Source organism: Botryllus schlosseri, chromosome 10, assembly GCF_051294905.1.
Source record: "Botryllus schlosseri isolate E-star chromosome 10, Bs_hap1, whole genome shotgun sequence".
In the NCBI taxonomy this organism is placed as follows: domain Eukaryota; kingdom Metazoa; phylum Chordata; class Ascidiacea; order Stolidobranchia; family Styelidae; genus Botryllus; species Botryllus schlosseri.
The window spans coordinates 11038826-11050287 of NC_137245.1; the positions used below are offsets into that span (position 1 = coordinate 11038826).

The 11462-nt window shown below is 40.3% G+C and overlaps 1 protein-coding gene across 1 annotated transcript; it reads left to right on the forward strand.

The window, feature by feature from the left end:
• The first annotated feature begins 410 nt into the window (after window positions 1–410).
• Window positions 411–9276, forward strand: LOC145448804 (retinoschisin-like). The gene is made up of 5 exons (XM_080327255.1): window positions 411–441; window positions 1204–1326; window positions 8190–8318; window positions 8379–8545; window positions 8900–9276. The coding sequence occupies exons 1-5, from the start codon at window positions 411–413 to the stop codon at window positions 9035–9037; spliced, it is 588 nt and encodes a 195-aa protein (XP_080183381.1). The 3' UTR covers window positions 9038–9276.
• Window positions 9277–11462: the final 2186 nt, after the last annotated feature.

An 11462-nucleotide genomic window follows, 5' to 3' on the forward strand; every position in this document is an offset into this window, starting at 1 on the left:
GAATTAAATTGTGTTGATTTAGATAGCCTAATCGAGGGCGAAACCGGGCAACCTATATTGCATCTAAGTCTGTCTGAAGCAGTGCAGTTCGCCAGCTATTAACAACAGCTATCGATCGAACCGATCTTTAGGCTACTGCTAAAGATATGAAGTAATTAAATCTTCAAAGAACAAAACAAATTTGCTCGAAGGAAGTTGAAATCAGCCTACACTCCGTTGAGCGCGATTGCTGGAGTTTCAATTTGCCGAGCTTTCTCGAATACGAAATACATTTCATCTTCAACAATCGTCTTCTCAGAATGGTTGTGAAACATATGTTTAGTCAGAATTCATACAGACTTTGTCAATTTTTCGCGCCACCCTGAGAGCCTCCTGCGCCCCCAGGTTGAGAACCACTGATCTTATTGATTATGTCGGAGAGATGCGATCACATCCTCAAACGTAAAATTTTGTCGTAAATGACTATTTGAGTTTCATAACATTTTTAAATAATACTCTACACCAGTGCTTTTCAACCTTTTTGAGCTCGATTCGCACTTTTTTAGTAAAATGAATTTCATTCGCACAAACTATTCGAAAATGGTTACACAAAGAGAAGATGAAAACACCTAACAACATTTTGTTCAGATGTGCAACGAATTGGCTACTATGTAGCTTCAGCTATTAAGTGACTCATTAAAAATGAAATTTTAGCTCGTTTTGATATCAACTATTTCACTAAACCCTTCTCGGCCAAACAAGTTGTTGGGTCTTGTACAAGAACGTCTACTAGTGCTCGGATCGCCAGGGTATAAAATCTGTTCTGCACTCCTATCCCAAATACAGCGTATTTTTCGCGAGTGAAAAGTGCTTGCTGGCAGAAATCGTTTTAGGAGCTGACAAAATGGTGCCGGAGGCTCCAGTTTGTCGAAATGGTGTGTTGAGGCTTTTGCCTTATGTCTTGGAAAATAAGGTACAAAGTGATCAAAGAGAGTAGGCACATTAAAGCTCGCTACCTTATGATACGTTGCTCCAACTTCTGTCTCGTGAGTATATGAGAAGATCAAATAAACCTACGATACTATGTGTTCTGCTCTTTACCTCAATCTAACTTGAGAATGCATGATAGTTTATTACCGGTAAAGCAGCATTTTAGACTACCACCACAAATTTCCTAGTCTGTACCTAGGTATTTTTATTATCTATGATTCACTGCATTTGCAGACGTTGATGAATGTTCGACTGGATTGCATAACTGCCATGCAAACGCCGATTGCAGTAACAACAAAGGGTCATACAACTGTGTTTGTCAAACTGGTTACACGGGAAATGGAGAAATATGCTCAGGTATGCTGCGTTTTCAATTCCTACCGAAAGAAACCATGCAGGGTAATCGGTGGTTGCTGAGTCTGGTAGATAGAACTTGGGGATTCGGAATGTTATTGATTGTATTATTCTGAGTCTGGAGAGAGTCCATCAATGGTACAAACATACGACATAGCAATATCATTTCATAGGCTAGTTAAATCGCACTCAGGCGAGAATAGCATGGAGCATGGTCCATGTAATACAGTGGTCGGGAACCTATGGCTCGCGAGCCATATATGGCTCTTTTGGATAAAAGATATGGCTATTTGACAAATTTTTAATTTTGTACCTAATTTATCAATATTGCAGCAACTTGTTGGTAAATTTTCATGACGGCCCGAATGATTGTTCTCGTGACAGCATAAACATGTCTTTGAGAGGTCAAGACAGTGGAGTAAACCAGGGCGTTAGGGGTCCGTACCCCCCGTTTTCAAAATCCTCAAATTTAAGTTGCTGTCGTGCCGGCGACTAACACAATTGACGAATTAGATCCACCCGCCATCGTGCGCCTCGAAATCTGGGATTGCACGATGTTATGATTGATACCTTGACATGGTGACGCTTGTAGGACAATTCGTTTTTTTCCAAATACGCATTGCATTCCTGATCTACGCCGATAAATAAACTTCCTAGGAAGTGACATTACCAATTACAAATTCAAATTAAAAACAACGCCTTACCTGTCCAAGCTCTTGATTGTTATCGTAAGTAGCTTTCGAGAGCCGCCATAAAATGTAGGTGTGAAGCAATATTTAGATATTCAGAATCAGCGCGACAATTTAATTTGAATAACATCAGTGATGATAAATTCTAAAATTTGTTTACGATGAGTTGCGTTATCACAGGTGAGGGTCGGCCCGTCTGTGTTTCATCTCTCCTTTCGAGCTTTATTTTCGAACAATAAATATGAAATTTCTATTATTTTGAGAATAGAACTGTTTAAAATCTAATCATTCATAAATATCGATAAAAATAGCAATAATCATTGAAGGTTTCACAATTTTTCCTCACTCATCCCTGACGACATGTGAGGCACTGCATCAATTGCCTCTCCACACCCTGCAGTGGGTATGTAGGCTACTGCAGTAGCGACCATGTTTGACTCCACCGACGCGTGTGGGCAGAAAAATACGGCGCACACTACAAATCCCATATATTGGTGCTACCAATACGTCTCGAATTTTCAATTGTGACGTTACAATTGATTGACATGTATGGCTCTTTCGGAGTTACAATTGAAAATATTGGGTCAACATGGCTCTTCGGTCGAAAAAGGTTCCCGACCCTTGGACTATGGCAATGTGCAAGTATGGTATGGTATGGTATTGTGTGTAAATTTTCCAAATTTTGTATGGAAATTGGTCGCCTTGTATCTGAAGACAAAAAAAATATGCAACCCGCATCCGGAGGAAAATAACAATATTGATAATTATTTCAATATCAATTCTTGAAAAGGAACAATATTCGACCGCTGTCGCGTTACAGCATGAGAACAATGGAGGCTCAGTAAAACGCACTATCATTGAATGATTGGTCGCTCTCACAGGTTACACCAGCATTTCGCGAACAATCCGACCATATGCAAGATACAGTGATTTTTATCGACACCGATTACTGGATGACTTGAAATTGACTCGTGAATTTTGCTTCGAGTCACGAGTCAACCCACATTTCTGATACGCCGAATCAAGTCAAGTCAAGTCATATTAGCCAAGTGACTCGAGTCAAGTCAAGTCATACGAAAAAGGTGACTCGAGTCATCCCAACACTGGTACATACTGACTTATTAAACTCTGCTACATGTATCAACTGGGGCAATGAAATGATATATTAATCCCATAAAATCAATATCTTCCGTCGCTTTGTCAACAATTTCGAAGAGGACTTGCATGCAAGGAATTATAAGCTCACGCTTTTACGGTCTAGGCCAGAACGGACAAAATATGCGGCGTCTGAGTATTGCTACGTTGATATTGAGCAGAGTGTAAGAGTAGAGCAGAGTCGAAATACAAGCAATTTCTACTGATTTCTACTAATTCTACTATTTCTACTAATTTCTACTAAAAAGGTTACCGGACCACTACCTGACCTATCGATCTCGCCTTCCATGACATGCCACCCCATTCTTGTCGCTTGCTTTTTCTATACTATCTTCGTTTACTTTTCATTCAGTGTGCATGTCTCCTCTTTACATCGCCTAGGTCAGGGGTCGGCAACCTTTTGCTAGTCACTGTCCAAATGTCGAGTGTACAACTCGTTGGCGAACCGGACTTTTCATACTATAATTCACACTCACGGCAGTATATTACGCTACATTTCTACAATCTCAATCATACCAACCACAAAAAGAGCAAATGTATTCACACTTAAACAACACAGCATCAATGTGACCAGAGTGTCCTATGTGGTGTCGACACAAACAAATCTCACTGCTCCGTGAAATTGGTCTACGTTACACTTTCCCTTTGGCTAAGGGCAGTTTGACGGTAATTTTTGACCGAATTGCCGAGTGCCAAATTTGATATTACGGATATCAATCGAAAGCTACCGCGGTACTGATTGCGAAATTATAAATTTTATTCTGCTCGTGGTCCTGGAAGCCCCGAAAATCAGGGTCGAATGTTTGATTTTAACGGAGTTTGGTATTGTGACGCAACCGTGTCTATTTCAATTAAGTGGACTAATTTACAGCTAATCCGTGTCATATCTTTTCTTTTCGCTCACTGGCGATTTCCTCATCCAAACTCCACCATAGACCCTTGTCAAGATCGAAACAAGTGGAAAAGACATCCCTGTGTCTTCAGGCATACCTGGAACACGATTTTTAGTCATGTCGGCGTGACGAGATCGTTCACCGTAAATACTATTATTTCAAAAACGACTGAAATTTCAATTTGAGGGACCTCGGCACCTACCGGCTGGAATTGAGTCGACTTTGGTGTGCAACGTTTTTTTAGGTAACCCGACGATTTGACAAATAAGCCGATGAAATTTGAACAAAAGAAATTTTTTAACACCCCTAGACGGCCCGTATTCTCGTGATAATTAATCACGATGCAGCGGGTCGGACGATTTCGCATGGCGGGCCGGATCTGGCCCGCCGGCAGTAGGTTGCCGACCTATGGCCTAGGCCAGTGGTTCTTAACCTTGCCTCCAGCGCCCCCCAAGGAGCGCTGGCGAATTTGAAGGGGGTGGAAACGCTCATGGGGCGATATGGGGGGCGCTGGGCTCAGGGGCCGATATGGGGGGCGCTGAAGAAAAATGGCTTAGCAGTAGATGATGTAGTAGTAGGATATATCCTTAATGAGTATTCTGAGCAAATTAACATTCCACAAAACATGTCAAATCCCGAAATTTTTGGTCGACGATGTTTGCTACATATGTTTTCATAAATGTAGTGGGTTATTATAATCCATGTAAAATGAATTGCGCGTATTTTAAAATTGCCAATTTTCCGTTAAAACACTGCCGTCACGCTTGCTAGGGTTATTTTCAGCAAAATATTTCGAACTAGGTTTTATATCCTGCAGCGCACAGCGTGTGGAAATCGAAGAAGAAGGCACCGTATATCACTTTTGACAGTGAGAGCCCCTTGTACATAAAATATGTTTTGAAGCTTTGTTCACGAAATGAATAACTAAATGTAATTGTATTTGAGAGCTACACAGTTAAATCATCAGGATATTTATTTATCGTATTATAAAAGATGATACTATCTAGTGTTGTGGTCCACAACCTCACATGAACGTCATATAACATGAGTTGCTTTGTTTGGAATACATTCGTGTTAAAATTATTCAACTGGATACAGTACTAAATTCTATGTAAGCAGATGTATGCATCACATTCTCAGTTGACTAACTTAGTCACACAAAGCACTAAAACAAAATCCAATACCATTAATTTCCCCGTATTGTCAATCGAAAATGTGAATTCGGTATGGTTTGAACCACAGGGTATGACACCGTACCCGATTGTTGTTATGCAACCATGATGTGACCCAGAATACACCACTCACCGCATACTATACTATGGGCATGGGTCCCAATGAATTGCAATTCGCAGGCATACACAATAACACACGGTCCAATTTCGAACTCCAATTAGAAAGACTAAAACGAAAATCACTCATGAATTATTTTGAACACGGGATTGCGACGCTCATATATGTACAAATACAGTATAATTTAGAGAAGAGGAACGTGAGCTTGATCGTCTGATGGAGAGAGGATATGGTGTTTCTCAGAACACTCGAGCTAAAATCGACGTTTCTACCGAGATATCGTCACTTCGTCTGACTACAAATTACTGAGTACAAATTAGTTATGTACATTGTACATTTAAGATGGTCGTCAGTTTGGCCAGAAGAGCATCAATGCCTTCTGCGAAAGGCATAGTGATAATTTACCACATACCAATATTATATGGTTAATTATAGTTGAGTGGTCCTCGAGCGCGATTAAAGCACGAAATATTTCCAATACCGAAGTCCCGAAAAGACCGACTTGACCTTGACCTCTTACCAGGACCGAAACTGCTGCAACCCAAACCACCAATCGGGATCGGAGCTCGAAGGGTGCCCTAAATTATTTCGGTGAAAGAACATAAATTACACATCATGTTTTGACGATTCCCCCACGAAAAAATACGCATGATTATAGAAAATAGAAATAGGCATTTCGGCGTCGGCCATTACCACGCCACGATGCACGAAGACATATGAAGTTCCAGCCAATACGGGATTCCGAAAAGTGTGCCAAAAAGATCGTCAGCGAGAAAACCTTAGCCGAAGAGGATTACCCTTATGTTGACCGTAGACTTCGATGTAGATAAGTCTAATTGTCCATAAGTGCTTAAATCGCTCGTGCCGAGTTATCTTGTTGTCGCAATTTGCACCCCACAGGACAAATAACATCCATCAGAGAAAATTATTCGCCAGTGAAAAAATACCAATTTTAAATCGTGTGCTTATTTTATTTTAATACGTTTGTGCGTTTCAATATCTTAATAACATGTAACGAAGTAATTGCACCAACGGCACGCCCGAATATGTTTAATTAGTAATTAGGTGGCCTTCATTTTCCAAGACAACAGCTCACTCAGCGCTACTGGTAAATCTGATGACGTGGGCTGAGAGGATAAAAAGTTTATAGCGACATATATATGCAATTACCTACTATTCATTCATGCATTATACAAAACTTTGCTGGCCATCGAAATCACGCGACGTAGTTCTTGGCGCGCAGCCCCCAAAAGTTTGGTTTATCACGCGATGGTTGCGCAAGACAATCGATTTTTCAAGGGGGTTGACGAAGTGCTGTTACGGCCCTCCCTCTTACCCATTGTCTTTCTTACAGTCTTTACAATTGGGGGGGGGGGGGGGCGCTAGAGCACGATAATTTTTGAAAGGGGGCGCTGAAGGAAAAAAAGTTAAGAACCACTGGGCTAGGCCAAGGTAGGTGTCTGTTTCCATAGACTACTCCAAGTCGCTTCGACACCTTCCTATCTTTTCATTGTATCGCATTTTTTGTGGTGTATTGAACTGATAAAAATTGCTAATAAATCAATGAGGATGATGATGATGATGATGTAAAACGGGTTTCTATACTTACTATCACCATTAACCCACTATCAAGTTATACAGCAGTATACTCAACACCCCAAACGCAGGGATTTGGTTTTTATGATACAATAAACATATCAAATCAAGATGGAGCAAGTGCGCAAGCTAGATCTTATCTATCAATTTTATTGATTGGTTGAGCTAGTATTATTCCCTGACTGTATACTTGCACGTAGCGTATTTTTCTCTTGATGTTATTTTGATTGCGGGTCAAGCTCACAGCAGAGAGTAACTAAATGTTCACAAACGGAAAGCTGGATATTTTGAGCAAACTTTTGTAACAAAGCAAGTAAAATTTTGTGATTGTCAAATTTCATGATCGTTTAGTGTTTTTAAGCTGCCAGCGCCACGCATGGAGTGGGCCGCAGTTGAAATGCAACAAATTTTAACCAAAGACGTTATAATGACGTGAAAAATTGCAATATAGGAAAAAGGTTCACAGTGCAGAACCTACCAAGGTTCGTTTGTAAATGTTAACCTCTAAATTCCTGCGGTTCACGCACAGAACGCGAATGTGAACATCACTTTCACACCATCCCTACGAATCACCAACGAAAACCCAGCTGTTGCCGACAAGGATCATCTTCTTCCTAATTGCTGTATATCATTCACTATAATATATACAAACGTCGGTATCATTCCACAGTATATCGTAAATCCAGATTTCAGTACTCGACTTTTTGGCCTCAACCCTAAGATTTTCATTCGCATTACATAGATCCCTAGGACGGTAGACGGCGGCCTTCCAAAGGGTTCATGGACCTCGGAATTTAGGAATATACCGTTACATGCATGTTTTGTCGCTTCATGCCGACTAACTTCAATACTTTTTCATCTATAACATTTATAAAAATCTATATTTTGAAAAAGTCATATTTTTGGCAGTTTTCGCATTTGGTTCCAGAAATGCCAAAAATAACACGGCGTTTTTATCACCCTATGCGGGGCCCAAGACTAGTGTTTTTTGGGGCCTGTCGAGGTGCTGTTTCTGCCATACCACGGTGTTTAGTGCGTGGTTTGTCGCATTATTGTCAAAAACGCATGTAGGCGAAATTTTCACCTTTCCGTAATAATATTTTGCATTCGTAGAAATGACCAACTTCATAAATCGTGATGACAATATTGGCTTTACAAAAATGATAATTGAAACATAATCGTTAAAACCTATAAAACGCATTTGTTGGAAACACATGATCAACACCTGTGTTATTTTTAATAGGGATATGCTACGTAGGAATTTCCACCGACTTGGTCAAAGTTGCACAGTTAAATGCTTCTTCCGTACATTACTCCTGTCCTTTTCAACAAGCAAATCTCAATTCGGGAGGAGCCTGGTGTGCAGCAACGAGTAATCTCGATTGTAGGTGGAGTGGTTGAAAATTGGTACTACTCAACTTTTCGGGTTTAGATGACCAAGATCAATGGATACAGGTCGATTACCGGATTGCCAGAACAGTCACCGCCATTTTAACCCAAGGAAGGGTACAATATTCACAATGGGTCACGAGTTATCGGTTATCATATGGAAATAGTACTTCCAACTTGCAAGATTACGAAGAATTCGGCAGGCGTAAAGTGAGTATCGATGTCAATAGAAATTGGCCCCTCACATGATCAATGCACTATACGACATGTAAACTGTCATATCTCTCAGATTATCAGTAACATCAGCTACAGGTCTTACTTTGAGAAGTGTAAATGGACAGCTGAATGTTATCGTTTTTAGCGAGATATAATTTGAACTTTCACAACCTAGCTCTCGATAGCCCCGCAATATTAATTATATTAAATTGCAATGGTAGTTCCTGACGATTATCCTTGACGAATGTCAGCGGAAAACATTCGGCCTTATTTCAAAACGAATATATTTTTCAATTGTTCAATGAAGTTCAGCCGATAGTGTCTTATTGTAATTCGTACTGAATTCAGATATTGGTTGGAAACTCTGGAACAAGCACCATCGTTGAGAACGAACTCTCTCCACCAATATACGCCAGATATGTCCGAATCCACCCCGTGTCGTTTCGCAGACACATGAGCATGAGGATTGGAATGAGAGGTTGTTGAGGGATCTCAAGAATCGAGATTCGGATGTAATCTATTTACCACGTACTGGCTCACCGCCAGACGATGAGATTTGGACAAATACCAATCTAGTTAGTTTATGATCAACCAATTGCTAGTTTTTTGAGTAGTTCTAGTTCTGGTTGCGAATTTTCATAAGTTGATAGCTCTAGTTGTAGTTCTAGTTAAGCAATATAGAATTGGTTGCCGAAAACTACAAAACACGTGTCATCATTGGGCGCTTATAATGGAACCGGTGTCCTGTTATGGGGTATCCTTGTAACCCTTGCTAGCTCAGAGTCATCACTACCAACAGGGGCGTAGCTAGAGGGTGGGTTTCGTGCGTCATGTGTAAGTGTTCATGTGTGAAGTCGATCCGATTTCAAGGATTGAAAATATATGATTGCTTCGGAATGGAATTTAATAAATTGTGTTTTAGTAAGTTGCGGATTTTTAAAGGACGTAAGTTCTAGTTGTAGTCGCGCATTTTCAAAAAGCAAAACTTTTTACATGTCTGTAAACAAGAACCTGTGACCGTCATGTATGCTCGTTTTGCTGTAACTACCTTAATATATATATAATAAAAAAATTAAAAAAAATTAAAATTTTACTGTCAATCCCATGATATTGTTAAGTTGCCTAAAATAACGATACATTTAAATTTTTGCTCATTTCCAACCGGTAGAAGCGCCGTTATTGCAGTTGAAAGTTTTGAATTCAGAAAAATAGCATTGACGGTGGGTAATCCCACGATTATTTATGAAAAACTCAAATAATTTCGCTTCTGCGGGTTGGAATTGCGTCAAATTTGCCAAAAAAATCAATTTAGATTCAAAATTGTTCATTGGCTTGGCGTCGGCTTCTGCTGGGTGGAATTTAGCCATATTTGGTGTGCAGTTTTTTTTTTTGGCAACCTAACAATGTAATCAGTAGATCCCCGGAATCCAGAAAAAAGATATTTTTTAGGAACACCAGTATACATATTTTGAGCGACCCTGTATATATATACCGCCGCTGTAGAAACACAGTAGCGTATGCTAATTTTTCAAATTTTGTGAGCCACTGTTCAGATTTCGAAAAAATTAGGTTTCTGTAAACTTTCTTTTTCAGACATATCTTGACCATGGTAATGTTTTTCATAATGTTTCAACGTTGATCATGGCACAAAAACTTAAATCTCTGAAAATGTGTAAAATGGCTATAAGCTACTCTGATTTCATCGCTATAATATGCAGCGTTAGGTGTAAGATTGCTGCGAGAACAGGATAGTTGCCAGAAGTTGCGCCGTTAAAGAATTTAGCCGCCGCTCAGCTTCTCGTGATATCTGTCACCAAACGTAGTGTATAGCTGCTGGGCGTCGGAAAACGCGGGATACCAGACGTCAGTCAGCTATGAGCCTTCTTGAAATACTGGATGCAACCGTCATCTAGCGATTCACTGGTTCCCACGTCAAACGCCACCTAAACACTCGGCGTTTGACTCTGGGCGGGTTTAGCCCTACTCTGTGAAGAACTATCGTTTGTACTTCGGTTTATTTTATTCTGAAAACTCTGAACCGTACGTGCATTTTCTACTTTTTCGGTGTCGATGTCAGAGAGACTTGTTGTTGATGATGACCTGAGTGCGGTCTGAAGATTGTTATATGTCATATGATAAATTGAACATGTTCTACAGTTGCTGTCTTAATGGGACTATTTGAGTGGAAGCGCTCCGTACTATAAATCTCAACTCCTGATAGAATTGTGCTGGATGATACCAGCATTTTTTCAGTTACTTTCAGCATGGAATGGCGGGCGAGATGAAATCGTTGGACTGGCCGTATGTTTGACATCACAGTAATAAAGGAAATATCCTAACTACAGAAATATGCCTAACAGCCCGGGTGTTGATCCGGCATTAATTTCATTTCTGTTGTGACGCCCTGGCTCTCTCTCATATCTGTATATCACGTGATTTATGTCTTTCTTCTCGTACCACGTGACTGACCATTTATCAGCCCACGCATTTCAATTAGAAGCAAGACTCATCTGCGATATCCTACTGTATATTCCATGCATATTCGAGCAATATATCTATCTGAGGCAATACTGTCGTTGCATTCACGTTGAAGTTGTCAGATCAAGGACTTAACGCAGCAACGTGCGTGTACTACCCACGAGCTAAGTATTATACACCCAGCCACACATTACGTGGGACTCAGATTACAACTCTAGCAGGTTATCAGACGACACACCTTCTACATGGTGCAATCTCGTGAGATGATTTCAGCTTCAACGAAGGACGAATCGCCTCCTACACAATTGGACTGACAACTGCTATGGAACTATCCAGGACTTATTCAGACTTACTCGGTAAATCCGTTTACTTGACTTCGAATTTCGGGAATGCATTTTGCCGTGAGAATGATTTATCTCACTCGGCTTTATCG

What these genes read in the sequence shown, in the direction of transcription:
- LOC145448804 (XM_080327255.1), top strand. Translation starts at nt 411, where the DNA reads ATGTCGGAGAGATGCGATCACATCCTCAAAC. An exon ending in AAATGGAGAAATATGCTCAG is followed by an intron (nt 1,327 to 8,189) that starts GTATGCTGCGTT and finishes TATTTTTAATAG; the next exon opens with GGATATGCTACGTAGGAATT. An exon ending in AGCCTGGTGTGCAGCAACGA is followed by an intron (nt 8,319 to 8,378) that starts GTAATCTCGATT and finishes TTTCGGGTTTAG; the next exon opens with ATGACCAAGATCAATGGATA.